Source organism: Lasiosphaeria miniovina, assembly GCF_030549165.1.
Source record: "Lasiosphaeria miniovina strain SMH2392-1A chromosome Unknown B0T26scaffold_7, whole genome shotgun sequence".
Taxonomy (NCBI): domain Eukaryota; kingdom Fungi; phylum Ascomycota; class Sordariomycetes; order Sordariales; family Lasiosphaeriaceae; genus Lasiosphaeria; species Lasiosphaeria miniovina.
In genome coordinates this window covers 4,181,111-4,199,822 of record NW_026848226.1, presented here as the reverse complement: position 1 = coordinate 4,199,822, position 18,712 = coordinate 4,181,111, and the positions used below count along the sequence as shown (strand labels likewise).

The 18,712-nt window shown below is 58.1% G+C and overlaps 6 protein-coding genes across 6 annotated transcripts; 2 read left to right on the top strand and 4 right to left on the bottom strand.

Annotated features, from left to right (window-relative positions):
* Positions 1-1,301: 1,301 nt before the first annotated feature.
* On the top strand, positions 1,302-2,149 carry B0T26DRAFT_744118 (putative Acetylxylan esterase A; the record flags this gene model as incomplete). The annotated part of the gene is made up of 2 exons (XM_060444365.1): positions 1,302-1,852; positions 1,915-2,149. 2 exons carry the CDS (start codon positions 1,302-1,304, stop codon positions 2,147-2,149), a joined length of 786 nt encoding a protein of 261 aa, XP_060292229.1.
* Positions 2,150-2,418: 269 nt separating this feature from the next.
* On the bottom strand, positions 2,419-3,679 carry B0T26DRAFT_756522 (uncharacterized protein; the record flags this gene model as incomplete). Its single annotated transcript, XM_060446111.1, has 3 exons — positions 2,419-3,029; positions 3,093-3,235; positions 3,306-3,679. The coding sequence occupies 3 exons, from the start codon at positions 3,677-3,679 to the stop codon at positions 2,419-2,421; spliced, it is 1,128 nt and encodes a 375-aa protein (XP_060292228.1).
* A 1,943-nt stretch (positions 3,680-5,622) lies between these two features.
* B0T26DRAFT_729237 (glycoside hydrolase superfamily) lies at positions 5,623-7,569 on the top strand. The gene is made up of 7 exons (XM_060442949.1): positions 5,623-5,644; positions 5,692-5,779; positions 5,838-5,963; positions 6,046-6,387; positions 6,441-6,752; positions 6,827-6,989; positions 7,076-7,569. Exons 2-7 carry the CDS (start codon positions 5,693-5,695, stop codon positions 7,477-7,479), a joined length of 1,434 nt encoding a protein of 477 aa, XP_060292227.1. The 5' UTR covers positions 5,623-5,644; position 5,692; the 3' UTR covers positions 7,480-7,569.
* B0T26DRAFT_791123 (uncharacterized protein) lies at positions 7,539-8,449 on the bottom strand. Its single transcript, XM_060446854.1, has 2 exons — positions 8,003-8,449; positions 7,539-7,957 (listed from the first exon to the last, which is right to left on the bottom strand). The coding sequence occupies exons 1-2, from the start codon at positions 8,278-8,280 to the stop codon at positions 7,639-7,641; spliced, it is 597 nt and encodes a 198-aa protein (XP_060292226.1). The 5' UTR covers positions 8,281-8,449; the 3' UTR covers positions 7,539-7,638.
* A 1,323-nt stretch (positions 8,450-9,772) lies between these two features.
* Positions 9,773-11,717, bottom strand: B0T26DRAFT_654805 (amino acid permease/ SLC12A domain-containing protein; the record flags this gene model as incomplete). The annotated part of the gene is made up of 4 exons (XM_060438576.1): positions 9,773-10,030; positions 10,098-10,650; positions 10,729-11,098; positions 11,174-11,717. 4 exons carry the CDS (start codon positions 11,715-11,717, stop codon positions 9,773-9,775), a joined length of 1,725 nt encoding a protein of 574 aa, XP_060292225.1.
* A 4,870-nt stretch (positions 11,718-16,587) lies between these two features.
* Positions 16,588-17,963, bottom strand: B0T26DRAFT_680693 (uncharacterized protein; the record flags this gene model as incomplete). Its single annotated transcript, XM_060440524.1, has 2 exons — positions 16,588-17,504; positions 17,621-17,963. The coding sequence occupies 2 exons, from the start codon at positions 17,961-17,963 to the stop codon at positions 16,588-16,590; spliced, it is 1,260 nt and encodes a 419-aa protein (XP_060292224.1).
* Between the last annotated feature and the right edge of the window lie 749 nt (positions 17,964-18,712).

The window sequence follows — 18,712 nt, the reverse complement described above, 5'->3', positions numbered from 1 at the left end:
TCCGAGGTCGACCACTCGCTTAAGACGGCGCGCACGACATTTGCCCGCGCGTTTGACGGCGACGGTGTGCTGTTCCGCATGGGCCAGCTGGCCATGAGCGTGCGCGGCCGGCCCGGCGGCACTGTTTTTGTCCGGGCCGACGGCGCCGTGTTCACCGCCGACGAAGTCGAGCACATCGCGCGCAAGGCCGAGCAGGAGTTCTGGTACGCCAGCGACGGCAAGGTGTTTTTCAAGACGGCACGCGGGTACATTGGCTCTGGGCCGCCGGGCACGCGCGCGGGCGATGCCGTCTACCTCGTCTCTGGCAGCCTGGTGCCCGTCGTGCTGCGGCCCGCTGCCGCGTCGCACAGGCTCGTGGGGTACGCGTATGTGCAGGGCATCATGGACGGCGAGGCAGCGCCGGAGCCGGGGTGGCAGGAAGCGGGGTGGCAGGAAGCTGTCGGGTGGGGGTCTGCGGACGACCGGAATGGAGCGGAGGATGACCGCCCCCGTCGAATACGTCTCGTGTGAGGCAAAGTCGAAGTGTAAAAAGGACGGGGCGTCGGGATTCGAACACCCTGCCCTTCCTCCAGAGATGCCAGTTTGAGCCATGGCTGTGTTCAGGCAGATGTAGACAGCCATCCAGCCAGCGCAGCTTCCCCGCTCCATCTCGACCCCAGTCTCCCTTTTGCGCAAGGATACCGGATCTGGTGGTTAATTAAGCTGGCGAGCTACCTAGATCGTGATTCGTGGATTTAGGGAGTGGGAATGCACTCTAAATTGCGAATAACATCTTGGCAAAAGTTGCAGATTGCCATTCCCAAGAAGGGATAGCACCTCATCTATGCCTGCCAATCAATATCTTGCCAATCAATGTCTTGCTTGTTGTCGGCAACTCGACGGAGACACTCACACCAGTAACAGGGACACTCACAGGTGTCAGGGATACACAGTAACAGGGACACTCACAGGTAACAGGGACACTCACAGGTGTCAGGGATACACAGTAACAGGGACACTCACAGGTAACAGGGACACTCACACCGGCAACAGGGGCGGAATACCTGCGGTCGAACGCGTAGGAATAGAGCTCCCTAGCTAAAAGAACAGCTGGGATTATCTACCAAGTGGTTCTGTTATGGCCTCGATCTGTCTGATCTGGAACTGTCGTAACCCGAAATCTGCACCAGAAACAAAATTCCAGGATGCGTTTGGACCTCGCGTTGCCAGCCGTCGTTGCCAGTCTCGCCGGCGTAGCCAGTGCGGCTGCCGGCCGGCTGCAGCAGGTCACGGCCTTCAAAAGCACACCGACATCGGCGAAGATGTACGTCTACCTCGCAGAGAAGAAGCAGGACAAGGCACCCATCATCGTGGCCATCCACTACTGCGGCGGCAGTGCCACGGCCTACTTCACGTTCAACAACAACAAATACGCGACGCTCGCCGACGCCAAGGGCTACATCATCATCTACCCCAGCGCGCCGTCGTCGGGAGGGTGCTGGGACGTGGCTTCCAAGCAGTCGCTCACGCACAACGGCGGTGGCGACAGCCAGACAATCGTCAACATGGTCAAGTACGCCGTCGACACGTATGGTGGCGACCCCGAGCGCGTCTTTGCCACGGGCACCAGCTCGGGCGCCATGATGGCCAACGTGCTCGCCGGCGCCTACCCCGACGTCTTCAAGGGCGTGACGGCATACTCGGGCGTCGCCGACGGCTGCTTCTACGTCAGCGGCGCCACGGCTGGCACGTCGTCGCCGGGCTGGAACAATGCCTGCGCCAACGGCCAGTCGTCAAAGACGGCCCAGGCTTGGGGTGATCTCGCCCGCAGTTACTATCCGGGTTACACGGGAAGTTATCCCAAAGTCATGATGTGAGCAGGGTGAAGTTGTAATTCCCCATCCCGGGCTTCCCCATTTACTTACCGATAATTAGCTGGCACGGAACCGCCGACACCACGCTGCGCTATCCCAACTACGCAGAAATGCTGAAGCAGTGGTCCAACGTGCTCGCCGTCGACTTCTCCAAGAACGTTTCAAACACGCCAGAGGCAAAGTACACCGAGTCCGTGTACGGCGACGGGACCAAGCTCCTGGGGTTCTCTGCGCAGGGCGTCGGTCACAACGTCCCGATTCACGAGCAGGTCGAGCTTGATTTCTGGGGCATTTAGTTTGGGGCCGCGCGCTCGATATATGGCTGGTTCATGGTCATTTCGTCGTAGCTCGTCTGCCAGCCTACCTAGTAGTATCTGCGCCGTATAAATTCTGTCCGTATTTTGGAGTGAAATTTAATAAATATCACGTCATGGGCATGTCATTCGCGAGCAGCGGCTGATGCTCGGCCCGGAATTTCCCCTTTCCCCTTTCCCCCAGCTCCGAATCATGACCATGCGCGCCCGCAGTCCACTCTGTGCTCTCGACGCCTTCCTGACTACTCACTTCACGCGACGCCTTCCTGACTACTCACTATCACGCGAGGGCCAGTCCTCGCCCCGTCGGCAAACCTGACGCTCGGATACCGCCCCACCCCCGTCTTCCCACCCTCGACCGCGATCCCCTCCTCGACCGCGATCCCCTCCTCATCGTCGAGCACCTTCATTCCCATACCCGCCGCCGCCGCGCCGCCCTTGGGCGACTGCGTACGCACATATCTTCCCCCCACGCGAAAGCCCGACCGCCGCCTCCCCGCCACGGACCCGCCGCCCCCCGACCCGGACGACGACGCGGCCCACGAGTCGAGCGCAAAGACCTGGCGCAGCAGCGCCCAGCAAAAGGGCACGTTGGCAACCACGACAGCCGTGGCCGCCTCGGCGTTGTACCACCGCAGGAACCCGCTGTCGTTGGGCATCGCCAGGTTGAAGTAGCGGTTGAGGATAGCCACCACCACCACCAGCCCGCCCAGGCTGAACACGCCGCACAGAACCAGCTTGCGCCGCAGCGGCAGCCGCGCGCGGATGATCACCGGCAGCGGGATGCACAGCATAGCCAGGTCCGACGACACGTGCAGCACCGTGACCGTGATGATGTGATAGTGGTATGTTTTGCACTGCTCTAGTTCGAAAGTCAGCCAATGTTTTTGTCTTAGTCTCGAGGTGAAGGGGTGGGGTCACGTACGGTGGTTGACGGGCACCGGCACGGCCCAGTAGTCGTGGATAGGTCGACACCACACGCCCAGGTACAGGACCTGGATGACGACAAACGTCAGGCCGCAGTAGATGGCTGTCGCCTTGACGGCCATGCTCTCGCGCAGCCCGGTCCTGGTCCGGCAAGCAAGTCAGTCTCCATCTCGTGGCCTGCGATGATGATTATCCCGGTCGGTGCACTCACGTTATCCGGGCGTACAGGAACAGCAGGCACGCCTTGACGAGCCACAGCGTGGCGAGCATGAACCACTCGAGGGCGACGAGCATCTTGCTGCCCCAGACGGCCTGGGCGACACGGCCGGGCGGCCACGTCTCGGCCACGCCGTCGGCGACATAGTTGCTGCCGTTCTCGTTGACCTGGTTGGACGTCACGGCGACGCCCGTCAGCGCCGCCGTCGCCACCACCATCAGGTAGTCGTCGGCTTGCAGCTGCGCTGCGAACGACGCCAGCCCCGGCCCGAACTGCAGCCCCCGCGATGCGAACCGGCACGCCACTGCTACCACCGCCGCCGTCCAGAGTACCCACGTGCACGCGGCTAGACCGGGGTCCACGTCCATTGAGAATAGTTGTGTGAGGTGTGTGAGGTGTGGATCGTTGATGAGCGATTAACTAGTCAGCCCAGTTGCGTCCAGTGTCGCCTTTTGCTGTTCCCAGTGGCCAGTGGGTGGGTGGTTGTTAGAATGGCCGCGTGGGCCACCTGATGGAGATGGGTCTTGTTTCGGAACATCAAGAGCGTAGTACTTCAGCTCGGACTGTCAGGGCGTGACTGTGTCGTCGCAACTCACAGGCCATCGGGCGGTGAACACGAGGTGGCTTATGTCCGACAGCAGCGATCGGGTCGTGTGAGCCATGGGATTGAAAGTGCTGGGCGAGTTTTGGAGATATAAGTCAAAAATTGATTCGACGGTGGATCGTCCGTCAGGGGTCGAGGAGGGGAGGTGGCGAGAGAGAACGAGATAAAAAGGAATAAAAGATAAGGGAGGATGGGGGTAACGGCTCGAACGGTGGGTGTGTGCGCGTGTTATTAGGACTTCCTAGTATCTGTAACCGGTCTGGGGTCGAGATTTCCTTGCCGATCATTTTGTCTGTCTATTTCTGGCTCGCGTTTCGGCCAGGACGTATGAATTGCCGCCTTCAAGTCGCTCAGCAGTCGCTCAGCAGTCGCTCAGCCCCAGCGGGAACCTGTGGCCTCAGGCGTATCCATTCCGGGCTCCAACAATAGAGTCGTGAGTCCTGGAATTGGGATATGCTGAGAGTCGTTCGCGTTCGATAACTGGAGGTTCAAAATTGTCGATAAATGATGTCCTGAAATGATTAGGGGATCCGAACGGTGGAAATCAGTTTTATTGCTATCTTGCGGTAATTGGGGCCTGGTTAGTATCGGTGGCCGTGAATTATCGAGAAGATAAGGCTAGGTGGACCTTCCATTTTCCTTCTTCTGACGACGCGAAAAGAAATTTAAAATTACGGATACTAACGTGAGCTCTATTCTTTTAGCAGATTTGTCCTGGAAATTCCTCGGATGATAGCGGAGTCGACGGCTGCCGGCGGGCTCCGCTCATCAGTCCAGCCAGGGCTCGCCCATGGCGGCCCATGTGGACCCTGTCGCCTCCCCCTGCTCCTGCCTGCTGGGTCTTTTAACTCAATTCGGTACGGCGAAGTCAATTCCGCCAAGGCCGTTGATGCCCCCCAGCTCTCGTCGGTGAGCAGCGTGGAAAGGTCAGCGGCAGATCCCCACACGCGCGATAAGACAATCGCCACTCACGCCAAAATAAAGCTCGAAGGATGCAAAAAACATGGCAGTGTCGTTGTTCAATTGCGAAAACAAAAAGAGAAAGAGAAAGAAAAAAAGTGAAAAGTGAAAGGGGTCAGCACAATTTGTCCGATTCCTTGTTGACAATCAGCCGACGCCAGCCAAGGCATTGAACGCGGCCAAGGACTAGCCAAGAAGATGCAGCGGTAGACAAACAATCGCTAATGTGAAAAATCGATGGGTGTTTCTGTCTTTCTTCTCCAAGGTAATTGATGCGAGTGAATTGTCGAGTAATGATTTTCTTGATGCATGGGTTGACTTTCTTTAAGTCTTGTTGATTTGGGTCTTGCGTGCCTGGTCCGTTCCCTACCAACCGATCCAACGCCATGCCCTACTACCAAACTGCCGACCGCTCCTGTCTTGTCCTTGGTCAAATGCAGATGACGCATCAACTCTCTTAAAGGTACCCGTTTTTGTTTCGCGCAATGGGAATTCCCCATACCATACTCGCACTAGGATGGTCACGAGGCCCTCCCCGCAACTTCCATACCAATCGGCGAATTGCTGCCCAAGGAATCCGATGTCGCTTGGCTCGATTGATGCAAGGGCCAAAACCCTCAAGTTCTCCAACCCTCAAGTTCTCCAACCCTCAAGTTCTCTAACCCTCTTAGCTCCATAGTGTTGGCAAAACGCACCTTCGATATTTACTGGATCTCACTTCCCCTCCCGAAACATTTGCTGCGTGTCTTGTGTCAGCACAAAGCCCACTGTGAATTATCATTTATCCGAATTCAAGTCGTTTGCTAATTATCACAGGATGGCTCTCCGAGCGCCGAAAGCGTGTCTTCGGGTCCAGGGGACTGACATTGCGGACTCGGACGGAAATCGTGTTATTCTCAAAGGAGTAAGAGACTGGCCTGTCTGTCAAATCTTGGGTGCAAACTTGTTGACACGGCTTCCAGTGTGCCACGGGCGGCCACACCAACATGGAGAACTTCATCACGGGCTACCCCGGCCACGAGACCGAGATGCGGGCGGCAATGCTGCGGGTGCTAGGCCGCGAGAAGTACGACTTCTTCTTTGACAAGGTCTTGCTTCCGTCTCCTCCAACTCCTCTCTCCTGTCTCGTCGCAACTCAAGTCTGACGCTCCGAGGCGCGGCAACACACAGTTTCTGGAGTACTTCTTCACGTCGTCAGACGCCAAGTTCCTGGCGTCACTGGGCATCAACTGCGTCCGAATCCCCATCAACTACCGCTACTTCATGGACGACCTCAACCCGTCAGTCATCAAACCCGAGGGGTTCAAGCTCGTCGACCGCATCGTCGACGCCTGTGCCGCCGAGGGCCTCTACACCATCTTGGACATGCACACCTTCCCCGGCGGGCAGAATCAAGGCTGGCACTGCGACACCGGCATCCACAAGGCCCTGTTTTGGGAATTCAAGGATCTCCAGGACCGCATGGTCAACCTCTGGGTCGAGATTGCAAAGCACTATCGGGGGAATACCTGGGTACAGACTGCGAAGACTACACCAGAAGTCGACTCTGTTGACACGGTGTTTAGGTAGCAGGCTACAACCCCATGAACGAGCCGGGCGACCCGGACCACGTCAACCTGCAGGCCTTTTACCGGCGCGTCGAGAAGGCGATCCGCGAGGTCGACGCACACCACATGCTCTTCCTCGACGGCAACACGTACGCCATGGACTTTAGCGCCTTCAAAGAGGTGCTGCCAAACTGCGTCTACGCCATCCACGACTACGCCACCATGGGCTTCCCGGCGGGCGAGCCCTACGTCGGCTCGCCGGCGCAGAAGGAAAGGCTGCAGAAGTCGTACGAGAGAAAGGTCGAGTTCATGAAAGCCCACGGCGTTCCGGTCCGTTTAGCCCTCTGCGGACTCTGTTGCTTGCAGCGGGGACAAGTGCTAATGTCGGAGCCCCGACCAAAAAGATCTGGAACGGGGAGTTTGGGCCCGTGTACGCCAGCGCGGACTACGCGGACCACGAGAAGATCAACGGCCAACGCTACGATCTGCTTGGGCAGCAGTTAACCATCTACCGGAAGGACCAGATCAGCTGGAGCATCTGGCTGTACAAGGACATTGGCTTTATGGGTGTGTCAGCCCCTGTGATTGCTCTCCGGCGGTGTTGGGCATGATTACAAGGGTTAGAACTGACATCGGGATCGTGAGAAACGCAGGCATGGTCTACGCCGACCCCGACTCGCCGTACGTGCAGCTGCTGAAGCCGTTCCTGGCCAAGAAGAAGCGGCTAGGGCTTGACAAATGGGGACGGGATGACGGCGCGAACCCCAAGGTGGCGAGCGTGTATGCGCCCGTGATACAGCACTTCCGCGACGAGATCCCCGCCGAGTTTGTTGATGGCCGCTATCCGCAGGTGTGGCGCGTCGAGGGCCACATCCACCGCGTGCTGCGCGAGACGCTATTCAGCGAGATCATGTGCGGCGAGTACGCGAGCTACTTTGCCGACAAAACCCTCGAAGAGCTCGACGCGCTCGCCGCCTCGTTCAAGCTCGAGAACTGTGCCAAGCGGGACGGGCTAAACGAGATTCTGAGGAAGGACGCGGCCGTGAAAGGGGCTTGAGGGGGGAAAGCTGAATCATTTTGATAACGCCTTTTGATTGTCCTCTAACCTAACCAACCTTGACCAATACATTCGTTTCGAATCTGACGTGAGCGCCCCATTTTCGCTTGGTATTCCAGAACGTGCCCTTGCTTTTCCCGCACCGGCCTTAGGTAACCCCTACTTGCCATAGTACGTCCCGCCCACCAGAGCTATTGCGCGGCGCACCACCTCGCGGTCTTGCTCAAACGTCAGCCGCTCCAGCGCCTCGTCAAAGCCCACAAACGCCACGGCGTCAAATCTCTCCCTCTCCGCCGGCGTCATGGCGTCAAATGTCGGCACCTTGTCCTCGTCCGCAACCGCCGCCGCGAACCACCAGATAATCTTGACGCCGCCGCCGCCACTACCGCTGTTCCCTAGTCGCCGGATCTGCATGGCGAACGGCTCGCACACGCCGGCGTACGACCGGGACACGTCGGCGTGGTGGTCCCCGGGATCTCTGTGTGTCTCATCCGCGCCTTCTCCTGTTGGTCGTGCCAGAAACAGCGGCGATATCGGGGCCGGCTCCGGCGGTGGGGCGCGCGTCGACATGTCGAGGGGTAGCAGGCGGCAGGCGAGCCCCGACTCCTCGGCCACCTCGCGCTGCGCCGCTGCCCGCCGACTCTCGCCGCAGTTGCGCCGGCCCTTGGCTAGCACGTACTCGCCGACGCGCGAGTGCAACACCAGGATCTCGCGCGCGGCCACGCGGAAGAGCACGGCTCCGGCGCTTTCGACAAAGTCGTCCGACGTGTATAGTTCGGTCTCCGAGCGGGATGCGGCCATGGTTGGTGGTTTGTATGCGTGTTTGCCTGTTATCGTGTTTGCCTGTTATCGTGTTTGCCTGTTATCGTTTTTGCCTGACAGCCTGACAGGATACTGAAGAGTCGGTGAGAGAATGCGGTGTGAACTGGCTCTGGGACAAGAGCTGAGGGGGAGAAATCTTGGATGCAGAGGAAGTTGAAGCGGTCGGCGATAAATCTTTAGCTCCAATAGTTGGACACCGGCAAGCAACAAAAGGATGAAGTCATCCGGACACATATGCAGCTAACTGACTTTCTCTCCACTTGTTGGTGTTGGCCGACAATAGACCCCCACCTAGGAGGCTAGTCGTGCCAACAAAGGAGCGGCTGCAGTTAGCCAAGGCTCCCATCCGAGTGGGACGTCCTGCTCCTTCGACGCGGGGGATACGCGGACCGCAAATCCTTCTTGACGATTTCGGTGGCGCCTCAGTTATTGGCTCGTGGTGTTGACCCCCACCGGCCATTCCAAGTGGATAAAAAGGCGCCATTTCTTGACTTCTGATTTTTTGGAGAGGGATTTAGAAACCCCAACGAACTTGAATGCGTACCTATCTAAAGGGGCAAAGAATCAAGGGAGGTTCTCTGTCTTTCGGACATTTTCTCCGTCTTTCGGACATTTTCTTTGTCTTTCGGACATTCGGTTGTGGGTTCACTACGATACTGAAGCCGATGAGATACAGAATCCAGTTCGCTACAAGAAACCGTATCTCATTTTACGGCGCTGTCCACAGCTTGTAGTCCAACAAAGGCTGGAGATGGATGACAAGAAATTTAAAGAGATCCCTCCACTCATTACAATATAGAGCGTCCTAGCTCCTTAGGAATAGAGAGACGAAAAAGGCAGAGAGCAGGCAAGAACAAGGCGGAGATTACCTATAGCATTAGAGTCGCAACCTGACAACCAATGCACTACCTCTCTGTAAGACTGCTTGAATACCCGGTGCTCCAATCCACATCCATCAGTCTACAGGACCGTCATTAAGCCCTTTGACAAGAGTTGAATGAAACCAATCAAATTCAATCGCGCCAGTCGGAAATTCAAGTCATTCTAGAGCAACAGCGACCATAGTACAAGACTATAAGTTCAAGACGTAACGAATAGATAACTCGTGCGACACTGCATTGCAAGAGACAAAATATTTGGATAACAGTTTAATTGCCCGTCAGCTTCGAAATAGATAGTTTCCGAGACAATAGTGGTATCTAGTGTAGAAAAAGAATGCCGCCGCGCTCCAACTCCGAGGCAAGGGTGTCGCGCAAATGCGAACACCCCGCTGCAGCTGATTCACAGAAAACACTTTAAATGCTTATTATGTACTCCCCCAACCCTTGCATCAATTAAATGTCGAGCACACGCAGTAGCAGCCCGCGAGGGGGGAAGCAAGTCTGCTGACCCGCCTCCCACAGATTGGAGGGGAGAGCAGCACACCGGCGCCCCGCACAAAAACGAAAAGAAGCAGACAGGCCACGACGCCTCATACGAAAACGGTGTGGTAGATGCGCTTCCATGCGGGCATAGCAGCCAAGGTGGCGCGCCACGCGTTGATGCTTTCCCAGTCGAGCTCGCGGCGGCCAGTGTCGATGTCGATCTGGTCGGTGCGGAGCCAGCCCTGGCGCTTCCACGCGTATCCGCAGGCCCAGAAGAACAGGACGACGGGAAGGGCGAGGTACGACTGGAAGAAGCCCTCGGCCGTGTTCACGTCCATGCCGACGGGAGACACAGCGACGTAGAACTAAAAGAGAAATCAAGGTTAGAAAACACTCGGGCGTGGAGGCGACCAGTCACGGGATGGAACTAACCTGAGCGACGAGAACCAGGGCGATGAGGAAGAGTCCGAGGTAGCTGCCATAGACACCGCCGACAGCCTTGAATGGGATCTCGTCCAGAGTGTGGCCGTGGTACAACCACGCAGAGCGGAAGCGGATGTGGGCCAGGCAAATGCTGCCCCATGTGAAGAGAGCAGCAAGACCGGACAAGGCAAGCAGCCACGAGAAGACAGTCGGGCCATCAGCGTCCAGGTTGACGTAGGCAAGGACACCGAAGAGAAGGATGATGCCGACGCTGAAGAGCGGGCGACCAGACTTGTCGACGTAGGTGAAGATCTTGGGCGCGTATCCCTCTTGCGCGAGGGCAGTAAGGGTTCGCGATCCTCCGTACACAGACGACACGCCGATTGACAGGACCGAGACGAGAATGATGAAGTTCATGAAGTGGTCGAAACCCTGGAGATTGGCGTACTTGCCGACCAGCACAAATGGCGAGGCCTTGACATCGACGTAGCCGGAGCCGAGCAGACTCGGGTCGTCATAAGGAACCAGGAGGCCGACGAAGAAGAGGCCAAGAATGTAGAAGCTGCAAGGGGTCAAACGGTCAGTTTCGTGTTCGGCCGCCGGCAGTGGACCAGATGCAAGGGTCCCAAATCGCACTCACAGTGTAATACGCCAGAAAACCTGCTTGATGGCACCGGGGAGAGCCTTGACGGGGTTCTCGGCCTCGGCGGCAGCGAGGCCAACAAGCTCGGTTCCGCTGAAGGCAAAGGCGGCAGTGACGAAGACGGAGCAGAAGCCCTTGAAGCCGTTGGCGAATGCGCCGGGCTCGTACCAGTAACGGGCGCCCCAGTATTCGCCGTACCGGCCGCTCTTGGGACCACCGCCGAGCACGAGCACGAAGGCAATGATCATGAAGACGACGGTCGCTCCGAGCTTGATGACGGCAGACCAAAATTCTTCCTCAGCGTAGCCAAGTGTGCCGAAAACGTTGATGATGATGATGGCAACGAGGAAAACGGTAATCCAGACGCCTGTGTTGGTGACAAATTAGCTTGAGACGAGACACGGGATTGGGGGCCAAAAAGGGCCAAAAATGGTTTACGAACCAACATTGATCTCGTCGTTCCAATATTGCACCGTTATACCGCAGACTGTCAATTCAAGTGGCAGGACGATGGCCCATTGAAAGACGTAATTCCAGCCCATAGCGAAGCCCCAGGACGGGTCGATGAAGCGGTTAGAGTACGTGTAGAAGCCACCAGAGACGGGATACAGGACGGCCATCTCGCCGAGGGCGTAGACGACGTTGAACATCATGACACCGATGATGAGGAAATCAATAAAGACGAAGCCGGGGCCGCCAGTGGCGAAGGCGCCACCGGAGCCGACGAAGAAACCAGCGCCAATGGAGCCTCCAATGGCGATCATGTGCAGGTGGCGCTTCTTCATGCTGCGGTCGAGCTGGACGATGCCCTCGCCGTACGAGCGCTTCTGGAACGATCGCAAGTTGAGGCCATTGCGGGTCATGAAGTCCTCCTGGGACGTCTCGAGAGAGCCCTGGTTGGTGTGGTCCTCAAAGGCGGGAGGGACCTCCTTCTCGGGCGTCAGGGAGCCGACGGCCACCTGGCCCTTCTCTTCCGACGACGACATGATGGCGGCGGGGACAAGGGGAAGGACGGGGTTGAGAGAAATCAAAAATCAAAAGGGGCTCTCAATAGCCGATGTAGATGGATTGCCGTGGTGCCCAAGCAATTCTGCTCAAGCTCTCACGGGGGGATTTGGTGGAAATCCCGGTGGGAGCGCGTGGGTTGAGACGGGAGCGAGAAGGAACGCGATTCCAGTTGGGCGGACCGCGTTGGACTTATCTATGCAGACCTAGCGGGCGGGCATGGCGTGGTGGCATGGCATGGCATGGCGCGCGGGGCCACTGAGGACGGATCAACAGTGACAAACACGGGATGGAGCTCACAGAAACTGGCTAGAACACGCATCGAAGGAAACGGGGCCTGGCGAGAGACACTGTGGGGCGGCCAATCCGATGGGTGCGCAGAAAGGCAGGCAGTGGGCCTCTGATAGCGGGCAGTGGGCCTCTGATAGCCGGGCGTTGGGCATGCCGATGATGCTTCTCCAAGCAGAAGGAGCCAAGCAAGAGGTCCAATAATGCGATACAACTGGACCGGCATGCCAAGGGGGGTATTCACTGGGGAAGGGGGGTGGGAGGGTCTGGTCCGGGTGTGATGAGCTAGCCACCAATGCAGACCGAGGGGAACTTGGCAATGACAATAACGGACACTGTGGGCCGGGGCGGGGGGGGGTTGGGTTGCGCAAGGGGCAGCTGATTGTGAGGGCAGCCTCCAGAAGGCTCGCCGTGATTTGGTCCATATCACAAGCAAGACCAATAGCTGGGGCAAACGGAGCGGCGATCAACGCCTACCTAGTTCAGATGGGTTGCATGCGTTTTCCCCAAAGTGTCCATCCCATGTAAGTGCGCATTTTGTAATCCGGTTCGGATGCGCTACTGTCGGGATGATATATACGCGCCTGTGATTGGCCAGCTCTGCCCAGGGCTTGCCAGACTCGGAGATTCCGTTTGTCAAGCGAATGGGCAGCCGCGATGGGCTTGCTAGGAAAGAGCCGCCGGGACCCTTACCTCACGATCTTCCCCGCCACCGGCAGCCGTTGAGTGCGATTTGCACGCACCACCCCCTCCAACCCTCCAAAAAAAAAGTATCTTTGTGAGACGGCGGCACTGTGGCGGCCACTCGGTTGGCGGTGCCGCGCCACACCACTGCCTGAAGCTCCCCAGGTTGGATGGCGGCAGGCAACGAGGCAGACGTGGAGGCTGGGAAGCGGGCCGACTAGAGCTTGGTGTCGAGTTCGGGGCCACGAGAAAGCTCGGTGGCGAGCACAAGCAGACACCGTATATCGAGTCTGGACGGCACCACCTCACCTGTGCACTACATGTACATACGGAACATCAGTAGCTTCCCCTAGGGGAGGTTGTGTGCAGGTGGGACGAACTGAATTGACGGGCCACGCTAGGTGCAGGCGCTAAGCCGGCGGTATCCCGGAGCGGCTAGCTTGGCTATTGCTTGTCTCGAAAGTGGCGTTTGGGATTTTGCGAGAGCCGGCCTTATCTGCCAGTCTAGGGCCAAATACCCGAAAAGAAAGCGCGAAGGAAGGGCAGAGGGAAGAGAAACGGCAAACGGGCAGCCAAGCACTGAGCGGCTCGCTATCAACGGGCCAAGAGCCTAGGCGGTCTTGGAAGTGCTTGTCAACTTCCCAACACGGCTGGGATGGGTGCCCTGTGATGACGGGGGGGGCGTTGCGGGTCCGTCCTCTGTTTGAGGGGCCGGAGACTTGGCAAGCCTCAAGCCTGGGCCGTGCTGCCCACAAAACAGGGTTGGAACAGTCAGACCCAATGAAGTTGGGAGAGCGACCTTATCAGAGTTCGGGGAAGCCGCTGTGGAGCTGGTGGAGCTTCGCTCCTGCTTTGGTGCTTTCGCCGCAAGCTGACCGACGATAAGCTAGGGCCTCGATGCGAAACGCTCGCTCGGTGCGCTGCGTGGTTTCCTCGTCGGCCGGGTGCTTTTGGAGCTTGACCGACGCCAAAAGCAAATGCGCCTAACCAGGCAGACTACTGCGTTCACTTACAGAAGGGCATGCCGGCCGCCGAGGAGTGCTGCATCTCACATCCGCGACCTCCGAAACTCTGGGTAACACCTATGTTGGACACTGGACGGAATACGGATTACATCCAAACAGAACCTTGTTCGTGGAGCGCCCGCCGTCTTTGCGGCTGCGAATGCCCCAAAGGACAGGGCAAGGCCAAATGCCGCCGAGTGCCCCATGCTCGATCGGTCGGGTGCCGTGGTCCTAGTGCGAGGGTGGGGGTCAGAACATGCTCCCCACTGATACGGTGACGGGAAGACAAAGCCACTTGCGTAACTGTCTCTCTGTGTTTTGTGGCAAATCCCTTGGAATTGGAATAAAGCCCATTGTTGTTGTCAGTCAGGTGCATTCTGTTTCAGGTGCATTCTGTTCGCCTGTAAGGTGCATTCTGTTCGCCTGTCAGGTGCATTCTATAATCCGTCAGTAGTGTAGGGACTTGTCCTAGTGCTGTTCATCATTTCTGAAGTCATTTCTGAAGCGGCAAACGTGGCCAGCGACTTACACTCTGGTGCTCACTGCTCCGTCAATGGAGTTGGCCGAACAAACAGAATTATCTAGGGAGGCAATACAGACCGCTGGTCGTTCAGTCTCGCGACAAGTGGTCAGTCCGACATTCGATCGAATCGATAGCGTCACCAACCTTGCCGTTTGGGGGGTCGTTTAGATCCAATGCGTGTTTGCGGCGCGTGTTTGACAGTTTTAGTGGCTCAGATTGCTAGGTTTTGTGATTACACACTGAGCTAGATAGCAGACGACAGAGTCGACCCGTCGTATAGGACCGGACAATTGAAGTTGCTGTGAACAAATTGAGTTTGATCCTCTTGCGTGCGGGGTCAGGCCTGCCAAGAAGGGCAGCAGTCAGCAACATTGCACCACTCGTCAGCACTGGGGCCTGGCCGCCCCGTCCACCCCCAGGGCTCCCAGGCAGTCAGCACTGTGTCTCGACCACCACCGCATTGGTCTCAGCTGGAGGAAGTGCTTTGTCCGTCACGTGCGGCAGCATGCACTGGCTCGACCTGCGCATTAGAAATATTCCTGGTTGCCTGCCGGTTTCCCGTTCCTCTAGCGTTGACGGATATTATTCCACTTCCATTCGCGGACTATGTATGGGCGTACCAACCTCCAGGTGCTGCGGGTGCTGCGGGTGCTCCGCACGAAGCTGTGCGCTTGCGCGCGCGGCCTGCCCGGTGCGTACGCCTCCAGCCGAGCTTTCCCAAAACGGGCGCGATTCAACCCAGAGCACGCGACACACGCACCTGCCGCCTGCAGTCGCCGGCGGTCGAGGCTCGAGCCGTGAGGTGATTCCCAACTCATTGGCACATGCGTGTGCATGAGCTAGACCCTGTTCCTGTCCTACCGTAACCTACTTGTTGAAGGATTCACTTTCATTTGCGCCTGCCGGACATGGCTTCCCCATTCGCAGTAGCGATGTTAGCGATGTTAGCGATGCTCCCTTCAGGGCCTCGACGAGCCGATTGTCAGAGTGCAACCGCGGCGGGAGTCCCAAACACGAAATCTCATTAGAGTTTCTCCTTTCAATGCTGGGCGCGTGAGAACGGTGTTGGAAACCGCTAGGTTGCTACGAAGAGTCCACCCCAGACGGCCAAGGGCACGCTTGCCAATTGTGGCCTCCGTCTAGGATCTGTCTACCTTTGCTCACCTGCCTCATTCGTCGGTCTCGGCGGTCAACCCCCCGGCTAGCGGCGGAACTGGGGACAGCTCTTAGGTCGTCCCCACAAGTTAGATTGTCGCACTCTCACCCCAAGTTCGATGCCAAGGCCAGCAGATCGCGATCTTTCCCAAATGACTTACAGTAATCCGAGGCCATAATCTCACAGCAGGCCGTCGTGTTCTTATTTTTGCGTTTTCGTGATCCTTTGCAACACAACTATCGACTGTCCGTAGGAGCTGGTCGTTGGCCGATTTTAGCGCTGCGATACACGGAATCCTCACGGGTCTCGTCCAGATCTGAGTTTCGGACTTTCTGGTCTCGTTCCGCGGGGTTTTTCTCCATGCTTTCCAACGGGCCGGTTTATTCCCGAAAAGGTTGTCCGAACACAACATCAAAGACCTACGAATCGCGTAATGTGTTTCGTAACACGACGCAGATATGATGGTGGGTTACCCCACGGCGCCGACACGCGTCTCCTCCGCCTCGCTGTTGGTTTTCCATGCATGCGACAGAAGGTATTACGTGGGCGAGCTGCGCAGCGCATCCAACGCGGGCCCAACACAGCATGTACGCGGCAGGCCGGCACGCCGACGAGGGCGCCTCAGATGCCGACGGGATTAGGCGGTAGCGGCTCAGCAGAAGCAGCAACGCCAATTTAATTGACACGGGCAGCATATGCCATCTAGTAACTACCTGATTGGAGAGAAAGCAACGGGATCAGATCGATCGCTCGTGCACCCGCTGGTTGTCCCCTATGGCACGTGCGTCGATTCAACCGAACGGGACTCTCCCTCTTCGTTATTAGCTCCAAGTGCCGACCTGCCTGATTAGTTAGGTACCGGGTTGGTCAAACAAATTGTGAAATGTAAAAGGCTCCAGACTCCCCCTCAAAACACGGCGGTTTCACCGTTGGCGCTTGCTTTCCATCCCGCTGGAATTTTGGTCCCCGCTCGACGCTAGGTCAAGGACCCAACCGTTACTTTGCCAAGTGGCCAAGGAGAAAGTGAAAAGGAGAAGAGCAAAATTAAACGGCTTACGCCTCCCACAACCCTCCCCCCCCTCACCCCGGACGCCAACTACACGTATTGAGCTAATAGGAGCACGAAGGCTCAGAAACACCTCAAACTCACGAGCCGACGATTGCCGGATACCGATAACAACCACCGATTTGTCTGGTCACCGCTGATCCTTTTCTGTAGGCAGCTCGGAAATGGCGACGCCGACGCTGTAGTTGGGATCGAACAGGTCGCGGCCGTCTGTATGCCTCGCGTTCCTGGGCCACGACGGCCTCCTGCCCTGCCCTGGCATCTGCATCACGGCCACCCCGGGGAACCCGTAACCCGGGGGCGCTCCCCCGCCCGGCGTCTGCGGCGCCTGCTGCTGCTGGTGCATCATCATCAGATGCTGATGGTACGCCACGTTGGACGCCATGGTCGGGGTCGCCAACCCGCCGCCGCCGCCGTGGTCATACGTGTCCGGCGACGGCGACAGCGCCGAGTCGTCGTGCGGCGGGGGCGGTAAGTACGTCGTCAGCCGCTGCACCGACATGCTCGGCCGCGATCGCGACGACAGGATGCTGCTGTGGTGGCTGGCGCTGCTGCCGCTGTACGACGCCTTGCGCTTGGCCGCCAAGTTTCCGCTGGTGTTGTTGTTCTCGAGTGTCTGGACCTGTCGCCGCAGCCTCCGGTTCTGCGTGCACTGCCAGCAAGTCGCCGCGATCGCCCCAAGCAGCAGCGACCCCAGCAGCCCGCCCACCAGCACGATGGTGATCAGCCGCATCCCCCGCCAGTCGTTGCCGTTGGACGAGGAGCAGTTATTGCCGCGTCCGGGCTGGCAGTCGTCGCCGGCGTTGCCGCTGCCGCCGCTGCCACCGCTGCCGCCGCTGCTGCCGCTTGACCCAGGAGGGCCGGAGGAGAGTGATGCCGACCCCGTATTGTCCAGCTGCCGAACCACCGTGCCTAACCCCCGGGTACCCAGCGTGAAGTTGCGCGAACAGCATTCCGTCTGGTTGCACACGGCCCCCAGGTTGTCGAAGCAGCAGCACCACTGCCCGCTTCCGCAGAATAACATTGTGTAGGAAGGTTGGACGGGCACTAGTGCGATTTGGCGCGTGAGCTCTTCGTTCTCCCTCTCTCTCATCGCTAGGCAAACACCGATTGCTCTCCCGACCCTGAGAAACTCGTTCGGGCCGCTTCCGGCAATTACTCACTGGATATGAACTGGCTGGACATGCCACAGAAGGACGGGCACGCGGTGTCGAGCCCCGTAGGATCTGTGCAGCCCTCGGCCCAGAAGGTCTGATTGTCGGTGCGCTGCGTGGCGAGGCAGAGGCCGCTCGACAGGCACGCCTCCTGTCTGCTGTCGTCGCAGCATGCCGAGTGCGAGCCCGCTCCGCCAGATCCCGTCGCCGCCGCGTTGCACGACACCCCCGAGCTCTTTTGCCCGTTGACGCTGTAGCACTGCGCTGCTGCGGCGACGAAGACGGAGGATTCGCGCAGAACGAGGACCGACAGCGTCAGGGACACAAGGTAGGATGGTAAGGGGCGATGCATTTTCTTTTGTGTGTTTTCTCCGTTTTTGTTGTTTTGTTGTCCTTTGATGCCGGAGCACTCGCTTGCCCTCGGGCACGCGTTGCGCGTTGAGCTGAGTGTTCGTGATGTGCGGTGATGCCAGACCAACGGGAAGCGAGAGCAAAAGTGAAAGATGACGAGGTAGGTTCGCGTGAGTCGTCTGGGAGAATCCCTCTCGGAGCCGATGCTCGCTTGCGTCGCTCTTTCAATGTGCAATGTCGAAAAGAGGAAATGGAATAGGAAGGAGGAAGATCAGATCCAGACAAAGGGGGGAGGAAGTGGGACCCTACGGTCCTCGACTTGCCGTCTGTGCCTGAGCTTCTCCTTTCCCTGGACTCGGATTAAAAAAAATGATGCGTGCATAGTCTGCAAGACGCGGTTCAAGCTTTCTTGTTCCTGTTTTGCATTTCTCGGTAGTGGCCATCGCGGCCAGTGAAGCCTCGCGCATCCGCTTCATCGGTGTCAGGAGGTGGCATTTAGCCTGTCGATCAAGGGGTCGGGCTGTTGCGCGTGCCGGACTTTTGGGGGGCGATGTGCTGCCCGCTGCCCGCCGGCTCCAGGCTTGGCATCCGATGTGCCTGACCGCCGGGACGAAATGAAATGAGCGACGGCTGTGGCGCCGTGGGGGAGAGAGCGACCTAATATACCGAGAAAGTAATCCTGTTTGCTGCCTGGCAGATCAAACGCTCCCTCGGGTGCGTCGGCTTCGTCCTAGCAAGTGAGTCTGCTGG

What these genes read in the sequence shown, in the direction of transcription:
- B0T26DRAFT_729237 (XM_060442949.1), top strand. Translation starts at nt 5,693, where the DNA reads ATGGCTCTCCGAGCGCCGAAAGCGTGTCTTCGGGTCCAGGGGACTGAC. An exon ending in ACTATCGGGGGAATACCTGG is followed by an intron (nt 6,388 to 6,440) that starts GTACAGACTGCG and finishes CACGGTGTTTAG; the next exon opens with GTAGCAGGCTACAACCCCAT. An exon ending in TGAAAGCCCACGGCGTTCCG is followed by an intron (nt 6,753 to 6,826) that starts GTCCGTTTAGCC and finishes CCGACCAAAAAG; the next exon opens with ATCTGGAACGGGGAGTTTGG.
- B0T26DRAFT_791123 (XM_060446854.1), bottom strand. Translation starts at nt 8,280, where the DNA reads ATGGCCGCATCCCGCTCGGAGACCGAACTATACACGTCGGACGACTTT. An exon ending in CCGGCCCCGATATCGCCGCT is followed by an intron (nt 7,958 to 8,002) that starts GTTTCTGGCACG and finishes TGAGACACACAG; the next exon opens with AGATCCCGGGGACCACCACG.